Source organism: Ixodes scapularis, unplaced genomic scaffold (genome assembly GCF_016920785.2).
Source record: "Ixodes scapularis isolate PalLabHiFi unplaced genomic scaffold, ASM1692078v2 PGA_scaffold6__148_contigs__length_123643588, whole genome shotgun sequence".
Taxonomy (NCBI): domain Eukaryota; kingdom Metazoa; phylum Arthropoda; class Arachnida; order Ixodida; family Ixodidae; genus Ixodes; species Ixodes scapularis.
This window is the reverse complement of record NW_024609881.1, coordinates 121,201,139-121,227,281: the sequence shown is the minus strand read 5'-3', so window position 1 is coordinate 121,227,281 and position 26,143 is coordinate 121,201,139. Positions and strand designations below refer to the sequence as shown.

At 47.0% G+C, this 26,143-nt stretch overlaps 1 protein-coding gene across 1 annotated transcript in view; it reads right to left on the bottom strand.

The window, feature by feature from the left end:
* The window catches only part of LOC8023169 (small G protein signaling modulator 3 homolog), a gene marked incomplete at its 5' end in the record, with an annotated part of 33,312 nt that extends 7,213 nt beyond the window's left edge, over positions 1–26,099 (bottom strand). The window contains 16 exon segments of the mRNA XM_042286127.1: positions 478–563; positions 1,706–1,754; positions 3,744–3,814; positions 5,229–5,322; positions 5,553–5,611; positions 7,433–7,537; positions 9,395–9,550; positions 9,918–10,115; positions 10,922–11,149; positions 13,773–13,918; positions 15,250–15,445; positions 18,104–18,238; positions 20,366–20,563; positions 22,420–22,550; positions 23,573–23,639; positions 25,915–26,099. Coding sequence (XP_042142061.1) covers positions 478–563; positions 1,706–1,754; positions 3,744–3,814; positions 5,229–5,322; positions 5,553–5,611; positions 7,433–7,537; positions 9,395–9,550; positions 9,918–10,115; positions 10,922–11,149; positions 13,773–13,918; positions 15,250–15,445; positions 18,104–18,238; positions 20,366–20,563; positions 22,420–22,550; positions 23,573–23,639; positions 25,915–26,099 — 2,104 coding nt within the window.
* Positions 26,100–26,143: the final 44 nt, after the last annotated feature.

The window sequence follows — 26,143 nt, the reverse complement described above, 5'->3', positions numbered from 1 at the left end:
GATGCGGTTTTTTTTGCGTGTCTATGACTGCAACTTGCATCGTTTTAGACAATAAAAATAAATACGACCTTTGGGGTGTCAGTGCCCCTTTAAAGATTGCCCACCACATAGTTTTCACCACTTCTCGCTTAATTTTAGGTGGGCAATCTTACAGGACTTTACAGCCAGTCACTTTCTCCGTGCTGCCATCTTTGCCTAAGTGGGCTGTGCAATGGGTCCCAAGCATGCGCCAGTGGCATAGCTGGCAATCCTTTTATGGGTAGGGAATAATTTCGAGAAGGGTTTTGGCTCCGACACCGCCTTCCTGCCTACACCACTGGCGTGTGCACTTGCTCTCTTTTGTGAAAAATCGGCCACCGCACATGCATCCACAGACCGGTGACTCGGCATTTTGTGATCGGGTGATAAGTGCCGCAAAGGTATGCAGATGGCACACCTTCTGAGCCGTTGCAACTTGAGGCGCAGAAAAAGACTTACTTGAGCCCGATGCAGATCAGCGAGCGTAGCTTGACGTCCATCTGCGCGTGCGCGGTGTCGTGTGTCAGGTTGACCGACTGCACCGACTGCGGAACAAAGACACAGCGATCGAGATCGGTCCAATCCAAACCGTTGCCTCGGCAAGAGAGAGAATTAATACATACGTCATAACTAGGGTTTCATGTTTTTGATATTTATTTTTCTTCAAATTCGGGGGTTATTGGTGTTTGTTTTTTTCCCTTTGGTTTCGTGCTTATCGGTGTCTAATTTTAGTGCCCGGGGCGAAATTGGTGTTTATCGGGCTTGTGTTGTAAGGCGACTGTATAATTACCGGAGAAAATATTATAACTTATAAGTCATAAATTCTAATATTTTCTCCAGTAATGCTGGTAAAGATAAGAAAAGGGAATGGGGCAAGGAATGTGGTTTCGATAGAAAAGAACAACCCCAAAAACAGTTCAGTAAACAACTGTGTTCCAAATCAATGGGAAAAAAAAAAAAAAAGTAGTGTAAAAATATTTTTTTTCAAAGCTGGCTTTTTTTTTTTTTTTTTTTTTTTTTTCAAGGCTTAATTTTGGTGTTTTTCGGTTTTCACCGATTGAGAAAAAACCGGCTCGGAGGTTAATTTTCGGTGTTCATCGGTATATATATTGAAAACACGGAATTCTAGGTGATAGCACACACACAATAAATAAAAGCTCGACAATATGAAACAGCAGTCGAACCAAACACGTCCGAAGTAATTCGAGAGTGTGCACTGCTTATACCTACGTGCATACATCCCCAGTTGCCAACCGCATCAAGACAACGAAATAACATCAGACCGCTATACCTATGATGGACTGCAGAGCACCAGCCATCCCAGCCAATCCAATGCTACGCGAGCGTCACGCTACCTTTGGGAGGGACGCAGTGTCGCGTGTAATACGACTGCGGCGCTGGATCCCTGGGACAGCTCGTGGCGTCCGGTCATTCCTATCGGTACAGTCTAAGCTCGTTATAACAGACCTCGATTTTGACCAAAATTTTGGTCTGTTGTAAAAGTAGTATGTTGTATGCAGATATGAAGTTGAGTCAATGGCATGAAGACGAAAACCAACCGAACTTCACAAATCGGTATGTTATATCCAAATGTCTGTTATAACCAGGTCTGTTGTAATGAGCTTAGACTGTATTCGGTCGGGGTTTTGTTGAGCCAGACAAGAAAATGACAGCAGACATTACTGACCCTGTACAAGACTTCTTCAGGTGTCAGCACTTTTCCGTCTTCGTCGAGCCTACGAGAAAAGGATGCTTTTATAGGTGCGCTCGCTATCGTATCTTTGCACGTTTCTTTTTTTTCGGCGCTAAGATCGTTTTTGTGCGCATAATTCGAGGGGCAACGGAAGCGTGAGCACGTCGGCGTGAATCCCACAGTTAAATGGTTTTCGTTGTTGTCGAACAATCAAATTCGTCTTTATTGGAGAATAACCGTTTCCGCTGCACGTCGGTTTCTGCATCGTCCGGCGGGACCGAAAATCAACTTCCTTAAATTGGCTGGTCGCGGCCACGGAGCCGGCCGAATTGCGGCAGTCGAAGCATAGCTCGGGCTCACTTGTAGAGTTTCAGAGTGAAGGTACCGAGAGATGAACGCACAGTGAAACCCGTTTAGAACGAACCCACGTACAGCGAATTATTGTCAATATCGAACTCACGAAAAATTTAAATAAAAATGCATGTAAAAAGGACTTTTTATAACGAACAACATATTGACTAGATCAAACTTTTTACCCCCAAGAAGGCTTCCAAGAACGCGCAGACAATCGTCTTCCGTCCTGTCCTTTCTTCCAAAAAGAAGTAGGAAAGAAAGAAAATTCCAAAAACTCAAATTGCGAACAAAATTGAGCGAAGAGAAGCAATTCAGAAGGGGAGAAAGCTAAAAAATACACTCTGCACGCATGCACAGGAAAAAAGCTTTTAATCCCAAAGTGTTTACCCACGAAGAAAAGCAATTAAAAAAAAAAAAAAAAAAAGCTAAAAGAAAACAAAACTGCATGCATGAAAAAAGAAATCTTTATAGCGCGTTGTAACGTTACAAGGCAGAAGCGAAGAGATGAGAAAAAAAGAGAAGCTCTCGCCTTACAACGAACACATCAGGAAAGTTTGTTGTAAATGGGTTTTGCTATATCGAACTGATCGTAGCGTTTCCTGCTGTTCGTTATAAACGGGTGTGACTGTAGTGCACGGAGATATGCGCGCAAGTTTATGCTTTGAAGTTTCCCATATCCCGAAACCAATTTACTGCTTCTGCTTTCCTACGGTAGTCACTGTAAGTTCAAAAGTTTTGACAGCTTATGAGTAGGGTTGGGTGAATATTCAAAATTTTGAATAATAATTTTGAATAATACACTATTCGGTATTCGCTTTGAGAAGAACTGCACTATTTGCGTTTTTCGAAATGTTGATTGCGGCGGGTTAGCCCCGTAGAGTGCGCTTCTTGCCGAGCTTTGGTGCACTGCAGAGAAGTAATACCCGCGGAAGCGAGCTTCGCGGGTGTTGCTTCTCTGCATTACACCGGTGCTTGGTAAGAAGTGCACTCAACAGGGTAACCCGCTGCAATAAACACTTGGAAACATATGAAAATCGCAATTGCGTGCTTTGAAGAAAAGCATACATTCAAAGCGGGACAGTGCACGCGTGTCGATTGTATATGAAAATAAATGGAAACTTTGTGTATGCTAATATTCATCGTAGTAAAAATGTCAAAATTAAACTGACTGTTATGCAAGAGTATACGATGTTAGACAGAGATGCCCTTATAACCCGCGTCCATCACGTGCAGTTCTTTCTTTTTTAACTCAAGATTAAAGACAGAATATTTTATATAGCAATATTTGTAAATTCACTCAATTGGGTATAGTTGGCCATCTCTATGGATTCATTTTATGTAAATCGTCGTTTACTTGCCATCCCAAGACATCAGACCTTATGAGGTCACAGTTCATAAATATAGATAATTAAACGGCTTATAAATGAACAAGTGGAACAACCTTCACAAGTTTAGCTGGGTTTTCCTTTAAGCATTATGCTATGGTAGTGAAAGGCGTGAAAAAACTATTCGATATTCGAATCGAAAATATTCGGCCAAAACCACTATTCGCTTCGAACTCAAAATACACTATTCGCACAAGACTACTTATGACCAAATTCAGCCGCCACTGGGGTCGCAAACAAAGCTAGGAAAAATATACTGGAAAAGAGGGTGGCAAGTTGACAGGTCTGGTTACCTGTACGTCTTGCAGAGGACGAGCCTAGAGTAGACGGAGTTGAAGTCCTTCTCAACCTCTTTGTTGGCAACCTGAAAAAGGACGACAGCACCTTGACGTTTCGCAACGTTGAACGAGGCGACGGATGTCGTTGGATGGCCCGCAGATGGCCCCACAAGAAGCATCTTCGTCGAAAGGGACACAATGACCTTCACGTCCGCAGCGCAAAAAAGCCGCAGTCACATCGCTACATATGTACAAACAAAGCATGCAATATGGCCTCTGTATCTTCAATGTCGTTTAGAAGAGTCGCATCAATGAGACTAAATGACCTTCAAGATTCTGGATGTTCCGGGATTATAAAGAGGAAACCTCCGAAACATATGTGCTCCGTGTATGTGCAGCACTAACAACAACCTTTCGGAAGATTTTCGCAATTATTTACCGATTTCGAAAACTGCAAATCTCGGGGCGGGATTATAGCGGGAAACCACGGTAAATACGTACATCGTAATTCCGCCTCGTCATCGTAACACGTACAAAAAGAAGCTAGTAACACTACAGCAGATAGAGAAGCAATATTTATATAGAACTAGGGTACACAAGACATATAAACAATAATTTTTGCCTTATCATTGAATTACGCACGAAAGAAAAAAAAAAAAGAAATGCTAATAAACAGTCTAATGGACAAAAATATAGAAAATAAGAAAATACACACCATAAAATCCCGAGAGATGCCCCACCCCCGAAAGGTAACCCACTTCTACTGTTGGCTTGATTTGCTATTTTCTTTTAAACACCGAAAGATAGCCCACTCCTAGTAATCGCAGTGTTCGGATCATAGATTACCTTGGCATAAATGCGTATAGTTAGCTAAGGCAGGATATAAGCGAACATTGCTGACTGGGAAGTACAGTCATCTCCTTCATTGCCCCCTCGCTGCGATAACAATCTAAAAATAGCACTTCTCTCAACATTCCTTGGTCGCACACCGAAAGTTAGCCTACTCCTTGTTTTCATCCGGACAATTTTCTCTCGATTTTAGGTGGGCCATCTCTGGGGATTTTACGGTAATCGCATTAGATTTCAAAACACCCATATGATACATACATAACTTCGCATAAAAAAATGAAAGACATTTACAATATCCTGTAATGCCGAATTAGAGCGCAGCCCTTGAGGAGGACAGGGAAGGTATCAAGAGGAGGGTATGCTCTCCTCCTTCCTTCTTCCTCTCCCTTAATCCTTTCTCGTGACATCACTCAAGGAAGGCCTTGTAAAGGTCACTGGGAAGGTTGTGACCTTCACTCGTGACCTTCGGGACGTCACTCGTCACATGTGACGTCATTATGGGAAACGTCCTAGAATGCAACGTGCGGTTACGCCGATGGCGACGGCGACACCGCTCAGGCCGGAAACAAGTGCCTAAGAGCTGTGCTCTAAAAAAAGATGGTTCAGTTATCCCCAAAGTTGTGAAGGTGATTCCAAGGTCGTCATGCTTACCTCCTCGATGAAGAGCCAGGGGTGACATGTCCCACCCAGGATAGTAGAGCGCTTCATGCCGTACTCCAGCACAGCCTTCAGGCTAGGGCACAGGCTGAAAAGAAGAGAGATTAACCAAGGATTAAAAAGATTCAGAAGAGCACAAAAAAAAACTTATTTTCATGGTAATGAACACTCTTTCAAGTTCAATTGGGCAAGCTGTGGCTCAATCAGACACAAAGGCACTGTCTCTGATAAAGCAGAAAGAGGCGAGCTTCCCAGAAAAAAGCCGCCATGTTGAGTTGGACTACATAAAAGACCGGCCAATCAGAGTGAGCAACTTACGTTCCACGGACCAAGTCCGTGACGGCTTCCGTCACTGAGTCGTCACCTGCGCTGGAGTACTGGAAGAAGAAAAAAAGGGAGTGTCAGTTCTGTTGTCCACTCAAGTCACTGGTCAAGTAACAGAAATGAACTTTCGTCTGTGCAATAAAAACTTGCTAGCTCTTGCACCTGTCTTACAAAAAAACAAAGCAAAACAGCAAGAACAAACAAGCAATTCACATCTTTTCCCGTTTTCCTCCTACAACTCAAAGGCTGTCATAAAATGTAACAATATATGGTGAAATGTGACCACATTCTATGTAAAATGAGTGACGAATACTGAGGTTGGAAAAACATTTTACGCAAAAAAATTACCGCATCTCCACATGGTGAATGATGTTGATTGGGGCAAAGCTGAGCTCTGGTGGCGCTGATGATACTGATTTTATTGTTCATAGGTAGTGCTGATGATGCTGATTTTTTTTTATTGCTCATAGGTAGTGCTGAGTTCCGGGTTGCGTTTCGATTTCATTATTACTGCTTTATGGTCGCTGAAATGCAGAGCCAGTGGTTCTTCTAGCGGATCAGCTTGGATCCACTAGAAGCTGTGGGAGCGCATCTCCACCGTGTAAGTCAACGGTCCATGTCAGAAAGAGAATGTGTGGTATGGAACGTGGTTATATACACATTTGACTGCAGCGCCCTCTCGTCTATAAACGTTGAGCCAATGCATGCAAAGTTTAATGCAATTATATACGCATTTGACCGCAGCGCCCTCTCGTCTATAAACGTTGAGCCAATGCATGCAAAGTTTAACGCGATGATATACGCATTTGACCGCAACGCCCTCTCGTCTATAAACGTTGAGCCAATGCATGCAAAGTTTAACGCAATTATATACGCATTTGACCGCAGCGCCCTCTCCTCTATAAACGTTGAGCCAATGCATGCAAAGTTTAACGCAATTACATACGCATTTGACCGCAGCGCCCTCTCGTCTATAAACGTTGAGCCAATGCATGCAAAGTTTAACGCGATGATATACGCATTTGACCGCAACGCCCTCTCGTCTATAAACGTTGAGCCAATGCATGAAAAGTTTAACGCGATTATATATGCATTTGACCGCAGCGCCCTCTCCTGTATAGACGTTGAGCGGCTACATGCAACGTTTATCCATGACATCCCCAGCTCTTGAGTTACTACCACATCTCAGAGCCCCCTACTCGTCCCGCAGTCGTGGCCGAGTGGTTAAGGCGATAGACTAGAAATCCATTGGGGTCTCTCCGCACAGGTTCGAATCCTGTCGACTGCGCAAACATTTTTTCTTTTTTTAAGAAGACAGATGGGATGGCATTAATGTGAGCATGGACGCCGGACAAACAAGGCTAGACCCTAAGGAGCTTCGCCCCTAAAATGCAATTTGCACAGATAGCATTTTCATGTGCGGATGTTACCTCGTTTCCATTGTCGATGCTATGATTGACCATCCACGTGCTCCGTGAAATAGTGGATGTGCAGGCTTGGCTTAGAAACAGTGTGTCTATCGTTCAGGGGAACGCGGTTGGAGTCTCGTCGGAGCAAAACATACACAAAAAGAAAGCGCCGGTGTTGTGTTTACGCTAACCGAGTTGCGCACGCACACTCTGGGCCTTTCTGGCACAGTTGTCCAAGTCAATGCGATGTCCGACGTCACGCCGTCTTATTCCGATTTCGAAAGGTGCAGTAAACACGGAGACATCCAACGCTTTGCCGTCCAATCGGCAATAGCCGTGAGAATGAAGCTAGTGGTCACGACTTCAGCTTTGGTCGAATGATTGAAGGCTGTGTTTGGAGCGATGACTCGCAATATCCGATCCCAAGGAAGCCCTGGTTCCCGAAAAAGTTGCCGGAGGAATCACCTGTTTGCTCCGTTCGTCCAGCAGGTCCACAAACTTGGCCGGAAACCACCCGCGCAGTCCGTTGAGTTCTCCGATCCAGCAATGCTCGTCCTTCTGGCTGATGATCTGAAATAATCCGACGGGGCAGTGGTATTAAGAGCCCACGACTTCTTACAGTCCATTGCAGGTTAAGAACAGCGAGGCAAGCCCCTCCCACACAGCTGTCCGCTGGCCATGATTCTTCGTCTCCAGTGGAGACGAGGACGGAGCACATTGTGGGAGTAGCTTGTTGGATGCCCTCGGTGACACCCAAGAAAGGAAAAACATGATAACAAACTGATAGTGACAAATAATCTGATGATGATGATGAACAGTACACTTGTCCCGCTCTTGTTAACCCGCAACACACCTCACTTGCAGTCAGTTTGTGCAGTACAAACATAGCCAAACTCTCCACACTAGGTGGCCATACTCGGAGGCATGATACCGGTGTGAGACTGTCAAGAACTACGTGATTAAAAAAGTTAGGGCGCAAACAAGCTGGTGAAGGTTTAACATTTTGGACAAAACCCCGAGACTGGGGGGGAAAAAGGACAACACAACACAAAGTGTTGTGTTGTCGTTTTTCCCCCCAGTCTCGGGGTTTTGTCCAAAATGTTAAACTACGTGATTGATTTCAGAAACATGGACTTTATGGGTTTTGTAATGTCACAGGTCAGGGGTTGGCAACCCATGGCCCGTAACGAAGTTTCGTGCGGCTGCCGCTACTACACGAGAAAAGCCCCCCCCTCTCTCCCTCCCCCCCTCCCCCTCCTCTCCTCTTCTCTTCCCCCTTCCCCCCCTCCCTGCTGCTTCGTCATGTAGACTCGAGGACCCTTTTGACCTGTGTAACCCCGTTTGACCTCAAACGGGGTTACACAGGAACAAGGAGCCCTTCCAATTGGGCAGAGATTGTCTTCACATCCTTTGTGCGTCTTCTTCGTCTGCTCCCCCCCTGCCAGCCAGCAAGCCACCCCCTCCCCCTTCGTGACTTGCCACATGCTTCTGCCATGCTGGCTTTGAGACAACTCGGCCCGCTGCTGCAAAGGTTGCCGACCTCTGTCATAAGTCATGGTGAATGGCTTTATGTCAAGTTTTTTGTTTCTGGTTAATAACTGATTTTCACCTGCATTTGGACCTTCAACAAGTTTTAGCAAAATCAGGTGGAACTCAAAATCTTCCCAACATGAAAAAGCAGTTTCAAGCATCACTTTTACACCCACTTGGAGACATGCATACGAGCGATAGCACTGAGGTACAGATGATTGTGAAAGGAGCTCCCTAATTTCTGATAAACATTCACTAGCTAAAATCACCTTGTTCATAAAAGAGACACTTGTGGCTGTAAAAGTCATCTGCAGGCATTAAAGTTGCAGCACTACAAATAACCTATACTAAAAAAAAAAAAAAAAAACACGGAAGAAAATATATTTTTTTTTAATTCTGGCTGTAAACAATAAAATTTTATCCCAAATTTTTGCGAGGTACAAAAACCCGAAAACGAAGATGCCTATAGTCTGTTGCAGGTTAAGAAAATCAGGACAAGCTGCTCCCCACAAAGCCCTCCACCTTTTCCACTTCAGCAGAGCGAAAGTAGGGGAGGAGAAAACCACCAATCGTGGCAAGCAGACAGCTTTGTGGGAGGGACATGCCCCACTTTTCATAACCTGCCACAGACCACAGCAGGCACGTAGGGGGAACCCACGGAACCCAAGCCCCCCCCCCCCACCTCCCGAAATCTTCCATTTTGCTGGGACCTCCTCTCCCCCTCCCCCTCATACAGCATTTTGTCATGGGTGGGCCCCGCCTGAATCAAAATCCTGGCTACGTGCCTGGACCACAGTTATGCACATTTTCTGCAGGGAAGCAGGTCCACGAACGCCACCCGTAAACAGCGGGTGAACTCGTCGGGAAGAGGCAGCGCGTCGTTATGCCACCACACACCGTGATGATGTCATTCTTGCGGAAGCCCAGTTCGTCGTCGTCGTGCCGTTCGAAGTTGAGCAGCGCCTTGGCGCGCCGATGGCGGGAGCGGGAAACGTTGGCGAAGTTCTCGTGGTCCCTCGAGTGGCTTTCCATGGAGTAGTCCGAGGACAGCGTCTGGGATACGGGAGAGGAAGGAAGTCTTCGCTCCCTCCTTCCGGCCTTTTCTCCAAGCCGCGAGCATAACCCGACGGACCGCACGTGGCTCTCGACCCGCTCGCCGATTACGATTTGCGGTTGCAACGAGTGTGCGCGGCAAAACATTGCCCTCAAAGTCCGGTGGGGTGTGTCTTTCGATTGGGCGTCTGCTGCACCTACCTCCGCCGTCGTGCGACCGTCGCAGTCGCGGTGGGCGACAGCTCAACGCTTTTACGGCGTCGCCGGACAAGTATCGATGGACCATGTTCGAGGTCGCGGTAAATGCGGTGGTCGGAGACGCGTGTCGGGTGTCGCAGCGGAACCGTGGGTGCGGTCGCGAACATACCACTTTGAGCTTGGGGTCGAGGGCCTGGAAGTGCCTGGCCACCTGGAGGATGGCCTCCCGAAGGTCCACGAGGATCTCCGTCTGGCGGACGTTCTTGGACCGCACGTCGTCCTCGCCGACCCCTCCGTCCGGACCGCTGCCGTGGAGCAGGATGTGGAGCACCGACTTGGAGCGCCTCACCTGGCGCCTCGTCAGGTGCTGTGGGCGAGAGCGGAACGTTCGGCGGGCCGGATCGACTGCTTCCTTTGCAGTCCGCGCATGGTCCGACCCCACACCGGAGATGACATCCCCTTCGGCCGTCACAAACCCTTGTGGAAGCAGATTAAATCGTAGGCGCTTGTTGACACCGAAACCAAACGTAAAATAAACGGAAGTTAAAGAAGAAAGAAAAAAAGAGTAGCACTTTTTATTACGAAAACCCTTTGAGACTTTGGTAAGAAGGTGGGACAGAACAAACGGGAAGACACAAACACAGGTTTACTCTGGTCTCGGGAATTTTCATAATTATGTTCAACTTACACCAGTTTGTTTGTGCCCTGCTTCTACTTCGAGTGGAATTTTGATTTGTGGAAGTTGATGTCAAACTAAACTAAAACAAAATAAATCCATTAGACACTTCGCCTCCCATCGTTGGAGGCATCATTGTAGATACAGAGCAAATGTAAGGGAGCATCTCAATGTGGTTCTCTTCATCTCAAATATCCGTTTTCAGCTTCGAGGTGAAACACCAAAAAATCCAAGTTAAACCTCGCAGATTATTTTTTTTTAATTTTTATAACGTGGTCTTCCTATCTCCTAGCAAGCGGGTAAGTTCCTAAATGGCCCCTTGGAGCAACGAAGGCTCCACCGCAAATGCGCATCCCCGTGTTGCGGAGACCGAGTTGTCGGTTTTGGTCCGGATCAATGGCGGCAATTTGTGTCGCAGCTATCGATGACGCCGGAATTGCTCAGAATACTACCTCGGTGCACTGGATTCGCGGTAAGTAGGCACTGATGGACGTCACCTGCTTGGGCAGGTTGCGGGCATGTTCGGGGTTGAGCAGCGCCCCCTGGTCGGCCATGAGGTAGGCGAGGTGCTTGCGGCGCAGGGCGTCGATGGCTGCCTCCGTCACGTCCGCCGACGCCCGCTCGCTCGCCTCCAGAAGCAGCCCCATGTCCCCCATCTCGCCGGGAATGTCGGCCAGAGCGTTGAAGATCTGCGCAGAGTTCTCCAGGGAGCACAGCTCTGCCTCCTGCAATTCAGCAAACATTTCTACTTGGGGTAGCTCTAAACATCGACGGAGCATCCCTTCAATGGAAGGAGTACCATGATCGTCCCATGAAGCATTCCCGGCGCTTAAGAAACGTTCGGAGACGCCGAAGAAGAATGTGGAACGTATAGTCGACGCTCAACCGAATCAAATACGATACAGCTTCACGACGGAGCCCGAAATGCGTACCCTCCCGTGTCGTCCACGCATCGTGGTGAGTGGTCCTGAAGCGGTTCTGCAGTAGCGTGTTTGCACGGTGGAATCTACCGATCGAAACTGCAACGAACAGATTATGGCACGTACAAAAACTGACATTCGTTCGTTCATGAAGCGGATGCAAAGACGTTCGAGGGATCGTGTAAAAACCTACTCTTCGTGTGCTAGGCACGGCGCGATAGTCTTGTCACGACTTCTTACCCGAACGGGCAATCGCAAAAAAGGATGCACAAACTTCGAACTCGGATATTTGGAGCCGACTTGCCGGTTGGCCCGGTGGATATCGCTGGCCGGCAGAGACTGACCAGTAGCAGACGAGCCCAGACATACGCAGCCACACCGCGGTAAATGCAAAAAGGACGCCGAGCATCACCGCACACAGACTTATAAACACTGCAGCTGTCAGAGTGGGACGCTACTGAAAGCGGAAGAGTTGTTTTGGTTGCTCAATTCCAGACAAAAATAGAAAGTAACCGCAAGCAAAAAGAACAAGGGTTGGCAGATGTTGCCAAATGTCAGAATATACGACTGAAAAATTAAAACCTTCATTACATAGTGCAGCAGGTGTTAGTCCGCACTAAAGCAAACGAAAAAGAGTTGAGACCATGCGAAACAAAGACAACACAAAAAATAGTAAAATATGCAACAACTCTAATTTTAGGCATAGGAAAAAAAAAATTAAAAGACAAACAAAACTACAGATGGAACAAACGATGCAGCGGCATCTCTAACATAAAAAGCAAAATTAGAGAGATGGAATGAGTAGCAAGACACTCTGCCGTGCGCAGCAATTGTAGAAACATTTGCCTCTTTCCCGCACTATTGTGATGAAGGCAGAGTTAAAACAGAATGTCTTGCACGGAGGAACTTGTACACATTTTGTGCTTCGACTGCAAAAAACATCACAATGAGTGGCGTCTATATTAGAAAAGAAAAGAACCCTGCCCAAGCTTACCCTCCAGCAGGAAAGGAACACAAAGTTTGTGTCTCTTGCAGTAACGTATACCCTAGTTTTGTCCTCGTTATTTGGCATCTCTCCATTTCCTCCGAAGCATGCGTTTGTTCTTTTTCCCCTCAGGCACATTACCATCATCCTCCACTCTTAAAGCCACTGATGATGACTTCTACTCGTCATCACACGGGAATTTTTACTAAAAAATCTTAAGGCATCCTTGGTGGAGTAAGGGCAAGTGACCATTGGCCTTGGAGTGTGCATTTTTAAGGCCACATTACTTTTTGACCCGGAAGACAAGTTTAGCGCTGCTCACAAAAAGCAACAATTGGACTTTCAAGAAATGCAGATGGGCTCTTAAATATGCATACCTTTAAGGCAACCTCCCCTTAGTTCTCCAGAAGACAAGTTTAATGCCACTCGGAAAGTAACAACTGGACTTCAAGGCTATACTGGTGCAACCAATGCAGACAAACCTGAAAAAATCTCGAGGTGCATCTAGGCACTTCTTATGAGTTGTGAATGCGAAAGCATGCAAGCCACTCATCCGCTCCCTTTTTCGTATGCTGCGTTCCGTCGCCGGTCAGCGTGCGTGCTCCCCTGGGCACGCTGACCTTGGACGCTCCGTGTTAACGGCACGCTGATGGACACGCAGCGCCGTGGGGTGAGCGGTCGTGGAAACTGACGAGCGCAGCAATCGATAGAAGCCCTGTCCACGCGCGCCAGCCAATGGAACCGAAGGCGAAATCTATCAGCTTTACTTCGCTCCTTTGGGATTGGGGAAACTAGGTGCCGTTTTCGCGCTTCAAACTGATGACGTCAGCTCGCTCCATGGGACCCAGTTAATGCTTTTGCATTAAAAAGCATGCTCTGAAGGCTGCTTCTCTTTGGTTTGACCCAGAAGAGTTTAATGCCGTTCCCAGTAACAATTGGACTTCGAGGCAGTACTGGCATAACAAATGCAATGGGCCTTTCAACTTTTTAATGTGACCTGAGAGATGAGTTTAATGCTGCTCACAGAAAGTAACTGAACTTGAAGACAGTGCCAGCTCAACAAATGCAATGGGCTTTTAATAGAATGCCTTTAAGGCTGCTTTTTAAAAGCACCCAACAAATGAGTTTACCGTCGCTCACAGAAACTGGACTTTGGGACACTTCCAGTGCAACAAATGCCGACGGGCCTTTAAGGCCACCTTTTGTGTAACCTGAAAGACGAGTTTAACAGACCCCCTGAAAAGTAACAACTGAACTTCAAGACACAACCAGTGCAAAAATGTTATAGGCCTTTAAGGACATGCTTTTAAGGCCACTTATTATTGCAACTTTGAAGCTGATTTTAACACCACATATGGAGTCTAACAACTGCATTTCAGGGCACTATAATGGCACAATTAAAGCTGATGGGCCTTTAAGCATGGGCCTTTAAGGCAGCCTCACCTTAGTATGCAGCATTCCCAACAGCACCTGGAAGAGCACGATGGAGCCATCGTAGAAGAGCAGGTCCCAGATGCGCAGCAGTACCCGCGTGTGCACCACGCTCGCAAACAGCGTCAGGAACCAGTGCAGCGTGATGAGCGACAGCTCTGCACGCACGTGTACACCATGGTATCAGGTCTATTTATTTATACAGACTACCGGCCACCAAGGGGGGAAAAAACACCGTTGAAAGTTCATGACAAAAAACAAATACAAGGGTGCCGTACCACATACTATACTCATAGTTGGTGCAAAACAGCACAACCTCTCATAAACAGAACTCTGGAGAACTGGCAACAATGAGCACCAAGATGACCGAAGGCTGGTTCACACTTTTGCGGCTGACTACGACCAGCACCGACTTGCTACGAACGCCATCGCTGATGTGTGGTTCGGTCATAAGCAGTCACAAGCGGCTCAAGAATTGGTTGTGTCGGTCGTAATCGATTGCAAAACTGTGAACAGGCCTTCAAGCGTCGTGACTCTGAAACTTGGCTGATCTAGTAGTTCTAAGTCCCCTTTTGGACAAACATGCTTTCACACCCTCAGCATCCCAAAGCACGTCTCCTACATCAGCATCTATCCGATCAGTGTCTGGTGTGAAATAAAATATAGATTGATCAATTGATTAACTGGCTAATCAACTGACTGATCGAATGATCAACAGATTGAGTGAGCAAACAATTAGCTGATTGATCAACTGTCCGATTCAGTGGTCTACAGATTGGTTAATCAAACAGTTGGTTAAATGACTGCTTAATTGATGGATGAACTGATTGATTGGTTGATGGATTGGCAAATTAATCAACAGATTTACCACTTGGTCAATAAATTGATTGACCAACGGATTGATTGATTAACTAATTGGTTTGTCAAATGAATAGTTGATAGATTGGCTACTTAATTGATTGATCAACTGACTTATTGGTTGATTGATAAACTGACCGACTGCTTGGTTGGTTTATAAATAAATTGGTTGATTGACTGATTGGTTGATATTTTGATTGACTGATCAATCCCTTGACTGATCAACTGATATCACAACTGAACATGCATACCAAACTGCTCGTAGACAGCATCCAGGTATTGATTGGTTGATCGACTGAATGACCCAATGATTGACTGATCAATCTCTCGATTAATTGCTGATCAACAAATTGACCAAGGTCACGGCTGTATGCATACTGATGTCATACTCGCAAAGGACAGCATCCAGGTACTGATTTGTTCATTGATTGATTGACTATAGGTCACGGCCGTACATGCATACCGATGTCGTGCTTGAAGAGGACTGTGTCCAGGTACTGATTTGTTCATTGATTGATCGACTAAGGTCATGGCCGCACATGCGTACCAATGTCATGCTTACAGGGGACCGCATACAGGTATTGATTTGCTAATTGATTGATCTATTAAGGTCATAGCCACATATGCATACCGATGTCGTGCTCACGGAGGACCGCGTCCAGGTCCGGCAGGCAGGCGGTGACTAAAGCCCTGAGCACCCGCTGGTCGGCCTGCACCCCTGCCAGGGTGCTCGAGTAGTATGAGGCTGGAAGGATGTCCTCCACGATGGTGCACATCATCCAGAATGTGTCCTCTTCTTCCAGGAACAGCAGCAGGCTCGCCGCTATCTGCGCAAGGCACCCACAGCCTCGGCCCACTGCCCCAAACAGCAGCCCACGGACGACTATCTCACGGGGCTTGACCGCCCCATACAATGGCCCTCCGTTAAGAGCAGACGGTGTTGCAGGACTCAAAGGGGGACTCAGTGAAACTGGGCGAGCAAGTTATGGCTTCCTGTGATTTCATGAGGACACCCGTCTCCCTGGCTTAGTGCTCACAAGTGGCTATTTGGGAGCCCCGACCCAGAAGCAATCAAATGATTGTTTCCTCACAGGGTAGATTGGAGGGTTTAAGTTAATTCCTGGCCTCTGTTTCTCCTTCTAGCTAAGGGATGGCGCTTTGCTGCACCCTGGCGAGACTTGGAGAAAGCTCCTTGCCTGTCGGATGCACAAGGAACGGACGAGGGGAAAGCGGGCAGGCACGCACCAATGAGTGTGCGCCTGTCTGTGTTCTGTGTTCCTTCCTCGTTTGTCCTCGTCTCTTTGTGCGCGATTTTAACCATGTTCAACGTTTACCAACTCGCACAACTTACTACTCTCCTACTGTAGAGTTAACAGCCAACTGGCAAGTGCTTGGAGAGTGTAATCTCGGGTGGCCACGGGGCTTAGGCCTACCTGTAAGTTATCTTTTCGCTTGGTGCGTATTTGGAGTGTGTTTAGTATGGTGTCTGTAATAGATGTGTGCTGTTGCAAGGCACGTGTTGGTTTTGGGCAAAAAAACTGAAGCGGAAGTCTGTTCCTCTAAACAAACAACGTCGGTACTTGTTTGCGTGCTGGTCGACAAACGCACGACAAACCACGTGGGGCCGGCTTGACGGCGGTGGCACGTAAATTCACACAAAATTGGGCTTCATGAAACACTGAACTCCCCCAAAGTTTTTTTTCCGAAGTGCGAGGATAGGTAATGCAATGTCATAAAATAAACTTTTGCAAAAATATACAAATTTTTTAAAGCAATATTTACATTACAAGACATGTTTTGAGTTGGGAGCAATTCCAAAACATGCTTTTATTTCAAGATGTCTTCCCCAATATAGGAACACATTTTGGAATTGCTCAAACAAGTCTCCCCACAAAGACAATTGCAGTAAAAAAACTTTTTTCCAGGAAAGTTCATATTGTTTCTGTAACCCGTGACAAAAAAAAAGAATTTTTTTTGGGGAGTACTTTAGTGTCCCTTTAAACGTAGGCCCAAGTGCTACCGAGCGTCTGGGGCAACACTGTCGAGAGCATATAGAAGCCGTAAGAATCGGGTGGGGTATTTGGCAAGTACAGTGTAGACCGCATATAACGTATGTCGCGGGAGTCGCGAAAATCCGCACTATAAGCAGTACCGCGCTATAACCAAAACATCATTTTTTCAGGCCAAAATACATGCCATGAGATAATTTACCTTTGTAAAAGAATTTATTTTATGTTTGATGAAAAATAAAGCTTAGTTTGAGGAAAGTCTTTATTTCACCAGACTAGTACACTTCTCTCTCAAGTGTGTCACACATTTTGAAAGAAATGAGCGGCTTTTGCCTGGCGCAGCCTTTTAACGGCGTCGCGGGTTGCGGACGGACGTTGCGAGCGTTCAGGATTGCTAACCCTGATCACTTTTCTCCGGTGATGAATACGGGTGAAAATTCGCATCCTTCATACGGTACGCGCCAGTAATACCTTCAACTTGAGCACAGGCATGAAATGCGCCAAATAAGAAATCCGGGCGATGCTCGAAAACACAAATGCTTAGAAATCACCACTGCAGTCGAAGTAAACAAACACGACGACACGGGCGTTTCTGCCGTCTTGAGAGCGCCACCACGACATCGCCGCGCGAGTAGGTGGATCTTCCCTTCTAGTACCTGCTGGGTTATCATAGCGACACACAACAAAAATTCACAGTCAAGGATAGCGCTTTTACGCGGATCGATGACGAACACGACGAAGATCACAACCGACGCCATGTTTGCGGCTAGAAGCAGCCGGCCCGCGACCGGCATGCAACGCGCGCGAACACTTCTCTTCGACCTGCGATTGGTCTTTCGTGGGGTTGTTTTCCAACGTAGCGAAAGGACGCACGCATGTGAACGACACGTGCGTGTGTCTCTCTTCGCTTCTTCCAGCTTCTTCGAGCAACCTCCTTGCCCCGTGAGTGCTGCTTGCGGCTAGCGCCGTCAGCGCCGTTATCTAGTGTCGCACAAGGAAGCGTGCTCGCTGCTCCGGTCGTCGGCGCGGTCGGCGGGCTGTTCCAGAAACCGCACTACAACCGGTATTCCTTTCGCGCGCCTGCATTTTAAGCGGTATGTAATTACATGGAGTTCAATGGGAGGCAAACCGGTGGTTTAAAAAAACCGCGTTATACCCGGTCCTGCACTATAAGCGGTTACAATGTAAGTGGTCTATACTGTATAGTGCAGTTGACTACGACGGTGACGGTATCGTCTGCATTTTTCAGCACATGTTACACGAAAGACACACATCTGAGACAGCTCTACAGATCTGACCTAAGGGCCCACGACGTATGTGGTGTACATCACAACGGATCTTTAAGGTTGCATAGTAATGGGAACCGGCTAACGAAATCGCACATTCAGCCCGGGAAAAGGATGACTCCCACGGAAATCCTGCGACGCTCCTCAGGACGCATGCGGAGCTTGGAAGAGTCGAACGCCAAAGACTCACCATGCTGGTTCCCTGGCAGTAGCCGATGTCTGGGTAGAGCCAAGCGAGGCCCCGGAGGATGCGTCGTAGGCGCGGCACGCCCGTGCTCGTCGCGTGCGAGAAACAGGCGTTGGTCGGCATCGTCCGAAGCAGATCCTGCGACCAATGGGAAGACAGAACGAGAGAGAAAATGGTGTTCATCTATTTTCTAACGTAGCAGTATCCTTTCAGTTTCGTAAGTACCTTGTGCACTGCGTTTGTCCGAGTAAAGACAGCCGGTCAACACTACCATACATAAACTTTAGTTTCGTGAGAATTGCAGTCAAAAAAGGAAAAGCTGCTGTGAAAAGAGTGCATACAATCACTTTCACTTTGGAGTTTTCAGTATTACCCTGCAAACCTTCAGAGAAATGCAACATCAAATACTGGAAGTGTGTCTTCAAATTTTTTTTATCACTTGGGCTAGCATGTGCCAAAGACTGCGAATATTATGTCTTTTTATGCACTCATTAAGCGGCACAACGGTGAAAGGTCTCCATCCTCTACATCTGTGTGCCATGTTTTCACGTCTTTAAAGGCTGCTAGTGCAAATTCTAATCATGTGCAAATAGTGTATTAAAAGTTCAAAGTGAATTCAAAGCGAAGAGTGGTTTTGGCCAAATATTTTCAAATCAAATAGATTTTCCGTGCCTTTCACTGCTGCTGCATCATGCTTAAACAAATGCCTGGCTGAACTTGTGAAGGTTGTTTCCATTCCTCAACTTGTCTATTTATAAGCCAATTTTATTCTAACTATACTTATAGAGCTGTGACCTCAGAAAGTCCAATGCTTTCGGATGGCAAGAAAACAACAATTAGGCATATAATTAAAGCTATAGAGATACTCAGCTATACATAATTGAGTGGATTTACTAATCTTGTTATATGCAAATATTCCTTCCTCAACCCCAAATTAAAAAAAAAAAAAAAGTTAGGAATGATGAACGCAGGTTGTCACAACAATCTGCCTAACATATAGTCTAGCATTACAGTTACAGACTAACTTTGGAACTTTTACTGCAATGTAGATACCAACACTCAGAAAGTCTACATTTCTTTTTGAATGCACAAGGCACGCATGAGCACCACCTCGCTTTGAAATTGCGCTTTTCTCCCAAGCACCGCATTGCGATATTCATACTCTTCCAAGTGTAGATCGCGGTGCGTTAGCCCCCTTGAGTGCGCTTCTCATCAAGCATAAGTGCACTGCGGAGAAGCAACACCCGCGGAGCTCGTTTCCGCGGGTGCTGCTTCTCTGCAGTGCACCCGTGCTTGGTAAAAAGCGCGCTCAACGGGGCTAACCCGCCGTGATCAACACCTTGAAAAATACAAATACTATCACAGTTCATCTCGAAGCGAATATCGAATAGTGTATTATTCGAAATTACTATTCAAAACTTTGAATATTTGTACAACACCAGCAAATTCACATCCCCCACTGACTACCAGTAGACAAATAATAGACTTCTTTTTGTTTATGACCCTCGCTGGTAAGTGCGCAAACCGAAAGTTTCAGAACATCTTCGATTCTACGTTATACCCCTACGCAAACTTGAAATGTGCGGCATCTAGAAGTCGTAAAAATTCGCCACATTCAATCGATCGCAACTCGGGACCACGGTCTAAGATATATGTATAAGCGTGGACACATAGCATGGTGAATGCTGCGATGCGATCGACCAGATAAAGTTCTATCCACGTGCACTCCAGTAGCCTATTCTAACAGCATCTACAGTGAGCAAATAATGCAACTGAGCAAAAAAAAAAGAAAAAAGATAGCGTCTCATTGCCACGGCACTTGTGCGCCTTCACTTTTGGCTCGGCGCACTTACCCTGACATCGACGGATGCTGGTTCGAACACTGCACCAGGGATCTCTGCTTTCATGCTTTCGTAAAACTGTTCCACCGTTGAGGCACGAAACTAGGGGCAATCACGAAGCAGTGTCTACAAGCAACACACGCAGCGCAAGTGCGAAGTACTATATGACGCGGCATACACAGAGAACAACCTTAAAAACCAGCATTTCTCCCATAGAGAAGCACGAAAAGCCGGGAACGCAAAAGGCAATGACTAGCCGATCATTGAAGAGTCATCTGGTGGTGCCGGTAGCCATCAAGGTGAGAAGACTATCTGGCAGCTGCGAAGCGCATGGTATCCACACAACCGTGCTCGAGACGGACTGTCCCGTACTACGACCGCAGAGACTAAAACGCTCTCCCGTATCCACGGTTGTGGAGCGGACCTTTTCAATCTGCTTGGAGCTGAGCAGGTGGTCGTTAGCACTCGCCCGGACCACCTCCTTGTAGGAGACGTCGGCCGAGAGCCTCTTGCGGGCCGCCCCCGACAGGCGCATCCACAGCTGCGGACGCAGCGAGTGCGGAATGCCGCCGGAGCGGAGCATCGAGTGGAGTCGGTCGCTGTGTGGGAGCTGGGGCTCCACCTGGTGGAAGAAAAGGCGTTTGGTCGACTCGAAGCACGGCTTTTGTAGTATGCGATCAAGACGTCTTACAAGAGAAAGAGGGTACCGCAGATCCCTGTGGTAGTTGCCATAGTTACTCAAATGTCTCTACAGGTGAACTTGCAGGGTGTAAAAAAAAGTTCCCAAAGCTGTCTTTAGCTGGCCCTTTAATCGTTAATCATTTTCATATTTCACGGGTGTAGGCTTCACAGAAAAAATGTAAGTCTGAAGAAAACCTGTTTCTCTCGATGCACGGGGAGGAAAACGGCAAAAAGTTAAAAACCGTATGGTTGACGCCTTTATACTCACAGATGGGACCGCCCACGCTGGATCTGCTTTCGGGTATTCCTCTCAACGAAGCTTTCACGATTTTGCTTTATGTTGTGCTATCACGTGAGTAGCAGTGTCAACCAGATGGTTCTTGCCGTTTTTCTCTCCGAGCATTGGAAGAAACAGATTTTTTTTAGGCTTAATTAAATTCTGTTCCTGAAACCTAAACTCATAAAATTTGGGTATGATAAATGCACTAGCTAAAGACAGCTTTGTGAAAAGCATCACTGCACACAGTTCACTGCTATATTTATAAAAGAAGTTTTACGCCCGAATGGCGCTCGGAAACATCCTGTAGAAAGCTTCTCGTGACATTTTTTTTTCCCGACTCAAACAACTCGATCTCCAAGCTTCATATACTGTAAACGACTTAATTTTCGCTGGCTCAAATTTTCGCAAATCGAGCCAAAGCTGAAAATTTGAAATTATTTGCGGGTTCTAATCTTCGCGAATTGAGTGTAGCTTCCGTAGCGTTCACATATTGCTTGAATTGTTCGCGGGACATATTTTTCGCAAATTGAAGGCCATTTGCGAAATTCGCAAAAATTAGGTCCCCGCGAAAATTTAGTCGTTTAAAGTAGCCAAAAACAAAATCACAAGCTATCCACACGTAAGCCCCGCTTCTGATGGCCCAGTCAGATTCATGTTCCTTCTCTCCTCTGTGCCGAGTCTTTTTCGGGAAAGGAGTTAAGTCCATGGCCTTTCACCAATCACAAGCACAGCCTTGAATCGGCTGCATTCTCCTCATAAGTGCCAGACTTGCAATAAAAAGCATGTGTATTGTTTCTTTCCCCTTGTGGGGTAGGAAGAGTTGCCATTAAGCTCTGGTTTAGATTTTCGCATCAACTGCAGGGAGAAAACAATGAGCCGGAACTGTAACACTAACCCTCCTTCCTCGGTACTCCGTCATAAATCTTGAATTGCGCTTTCTGTACATGGCTCAGGTTGCGAGTGTGGAGTTAGAAATGCAATAATTAATCTACATTTTTGTCATGAGTCATTATAATTACTTGATTTTTTTTTTATTGTTGCGTGTTTGGCATGTCTGTATACAGTCGAATCTCGTTAATTCATACTCAGAGGGAGACCGAAAGTTTGTTTGAATAAAGTAGAGTTTGAATTACCGGGAGTTTCCTCCCTTAGGATGGGACCTGCATGTGAGTTTGAATTATCCACAAGTTTGAATTAAGAGAGTTTGAATTAACGAGATTTGACTGTATTCGCATTGTATTTTCCTGTTTCTCTTTCTACGTAACCCACTCCCCTCTAAAATGCCTTTTTGGTCCTGAAAGTATTAAAATAAAAAAAATAAAAAATGAAAACTTCCGGTGTTTTTGACGTCGTGATGCACATTGATTGAGTCGGAGCCGCAAAAGAACAAAACGCATCAAATCTGGGACGTTGTGGGCCTGCGACGTACGTGCACACATTCGAGCAAGGTGAGCCTGAAGCTGACAGAAACGAATGCTGCGCAGCAATGCTCGGATAAGGGAGAGAAGGAAACGCACCTTGTCCCACGTGAGGTCACCGACCTCGTCATTATGCGTGAACTCGAGGTAGGCGATCCACTGGAGCCGGTGCTGCGGATTCTCCACAAAGGCCTCCTCCTGGGAGGCACGGGAACTTTGCTCCGGTCCGTCTGTTCGAAAAAAACCAAGGAGGCTGCAACAAGTGCGTACAGTGCCCACCGCACACTCAAGCCAAAAGAAGGGATGGTACTTAATCGTGGCATACATTGCAGGACACGGTTAGCGCATGAATGAGATAGACTGCTGTGAGCCTGTCAGAAACTTTGAAAGTTCTGTGACGAAAGTATTTGGCACAAGGGAGGGCGGTACTATGGTCCCTGGATCGCGTCTTCAACCAAAGCGTACGCCACATCCTCATTTCTGAGCTCTCGATTTCCATCAGATGAAGTCGCAGAAGCCTTGCCTGCCGTGATTCGAGAGGTAGCACATTAGAACAGGCGGAACGGGCAGACGAACGTTTTGGCGCGAATTTTTCCTCAGCTTTACGATCCACAAAACCTTCGGCAGCCACGAGTTGGGATGCCGCAACGACGGGAACATTTGGGTTCGCTCGCACCCTATGCCGAAACTTCTACGATCAACCACCAGGATCGCAGTGTTCGACAGCACGTCGTGCCGGCTTCTGCGACACATTTTGTTGCCTCCTCGGGACCCCTTTCGACGCACGGGTGGTTTGGACGCTAAACGCACCAGTTGCAGACGCATTCTAGGCACCGTGGAGTTACTGCATCACACTACGAGCGTGATTGGTGATGCATGCTGTGCCCCAGTAAGGAGATGATTAAAGGGAAGCTACGGAGCTTCTTGGAAAAAATGAGTTAGAAGTGAATTCTAGTGTATTTTTACCCCGTGAACCCGAATACCCAAACCATTTGCTACGTAAGTATTGTTAAACGCGAGAAAAACGCGAAAGACTGTCGCTGTCCGTGACGTCATCGACGGCTCTTTTGGCTGCCCAAGGCTAGGGGGGCGGGGCTTCAGCCCTATTTTGAAATTGCTCTTGTGGCTCTCCGGCGCGTCGCATTGAAATATAATTTTGATATCTGTTATTCTTAATGCCAAATGAACGCAATTCAAGCGTTTTTTCTCAAATGTAGAAGTGCCCCATCTTCCCTTTAAGGGAGTCACTCACCCTCGTCTTCGATCCTGAATCCAAACTCGTCGAAACGACAGTCGTGGTGGCAGCCGGTGTCTTCGGGCTGCAGAGGAAGTCACGCAAAATGAGATTCGAACCTGCCGAGATTTGAACCCGCCAACGAGATATCTATAGGCCTGTGCTTGACCTCGGAGCCACCGAGGTGGCTAAATATTGGGTGGCTGTGCAGGGGCAGATTTATGGGTTAGGTTTGGGGAGGAGGAGGAGAGGCGATAGGCATTCGGCTGGCAGGGAGGGGAGTGTGCCGAGACTTGATGTCATGGCCGAAGCATTGCCCGGATCTATTTTGTTGACCCAATATGTACTATTCACCAAAAACTTAAAAAAAAAGGTTAATTTTGGGGGAATAGGAGAGGCTGTCTCCCCTCCCTCCCTCCCTCTCTCCTCCCTCTCCTCTTCTCCCCTCCCTCCCCCTCCCCCCCTCCCTCCCTCCCTCCCTCCCTCCCTCCCCTAAATCTCCCCGTGGCCAAAATGGATCTTGCACTGTAAAAGGAGCCGGCAAAATTGGAGCCTGCACGTAGAAAGCTTGAGCTTTCACCAAACGTGCATTTAGATGTAGCACTCTTCCCGCAGAGGAATGAGACCAACAAACTCGCCAAAGTCAACAGCGAACGTGTTCGCAGACAACTGAGTTAGCGATGAATGTAACCTGTGGCGCCATCTCCCGAAAGGTGCAGCGAGTGGACGATGCACTGTGTTGTCTGATCGCTACGCATACAATACAATCACAGAAGGGTAAAGGAAGGAAACTAAACGTGTGCAAACCAACTTTGAGGCGCTGAAACAGAGAAATAAAGGCATGATGAAAATAATCCCTGGAGAAGGGGAACAAGAGGGACAAAGGACAAACACAAATCTCCAAACACAGCTAGGTGACTGGTGCGCGACCGAAAAAATCCGCCTGGTCCGGGTATCGAACCCGGGACCTCTCCATTACAGGTGGAGCGCTCTACCAATTGAGCTAACCAGGGGTTAGACATCAGTAGAGCAAACGGGTTTTATCAGCTGCCACCAGTCTAACACCAACAAGGGTGAAGCTTGCAATTTAAGGTTATAATTAGAATGCAATTAAATGCAAAGGTGCAAGCGAGCTGGACAAGAATGATGAAAATAATCCCTGGAGAAGGGGAACAAGAGGGACAAAGGACAAACACAAATCTCCAAACACAGCTAGGTGACTGGTGCGCGACCGAAAAAATCCGCCTGGTCCGGGTATCGAACCCGGGACCTCTCCATTACAGGTGGAGCGCTCTACCAATTGAGCTAACCAGGGGTTAGACATCAGTAGAGCAAACGGGTTTTATCAGCTGCCACCAGTCTAACACCAACAAGGGTGAAGCTTGCAATTTAAGGTTATAATTAGAATGCAATTAAATGCAAAGGTGCAAGCGAGCTGGACAAGAATGATGAAAATAATCCCTGGAGAAGGGGAACATAATCCCCTTCTCCAGGGATTATTTTCATCATTCTTGTCCAGCTCGCTTGCACCTTTGCATTTAATTGCATTCTAATTATAACCTTAAATTGCAAGCTTCACCCTTGTTGGTGTTAGACTGGTGGCAGCTGATAAAACCCGTTTGCTCTACTGATGTCTAACCCCTGGTTAGCTCAATTGGTAGAGCGCTCCACCTGTAATGGAGAGGTCCCGGGTTCGATACCCGGACCAGGCGGATTTTTTCGGTCGCGCACCAGTCACCTAGCTGTGTTTGGAGATTTGTGTTTGTCCTTTGTCCCTCTTGTTCCCCTTCTCCAGGGATTATTTTCATCATTCTTGTCCAGCTCGCTTGCACCTTTGCATTTAATTGCATTCTAATTATAACCTTAAATTGCAAGCTTCACCCTTGTTGGTGTTAGACTGGTGGCAGCTGATAAAACCCGTTTGCTCTACTGATGTCTAACCCCTGGTTAGCTCAATTGGTAGAGCGCTCCACCTGTAATGGAGAGGTCCCGGGTTCGATACCCGGACCAGGCGGATTTTTTCGGTCGCGCACCAGTCACCTAGCTGTGTTTGGAGATTTGTGTTTGTCCTTTGTCCCTCTTGTTCCCCTTCTCCAGGGATTATTTTCATCATTCTTGTCCAGCTCGCTTGCACCTTTGCATTTAATTGCATTCTAAAAATAAAGGCATATGGTTTAGTCTATTAAGCTTTGTGGGATAGCCAGCATCAATTAGAAAAAAGTGTTTTAGTGCTCGGCTTGACTGACCATCCAAGGCTTCAGACCCCAAGAAGGCCTTCAGGAACCAAGAAGGGTTCAAGGGCACCCATTTGAGAAATCACGCCCCATGGTGTACAGAGTGACTCCAGTTCGAGCCCTCACCTGAGCGAGAGAGGCCAACAGGTCCTGGGGCCACATGGAGGGGGTGAGGGCGGAAAAGGGGCCCCCCGGGGCCGGGGAGTAGCCCTGGCTGCCCGAGGGACAGCCAAACAGGTTGGCACGGATGCTGACCGCCTCGGACACCTCTCCCAAACATTCCTCTTCCTCGTCCTCGGACAGGGTTTCCACTGGGAGGGCGAGAGCGCCAAACCTGATTTACCACATTTTCCAG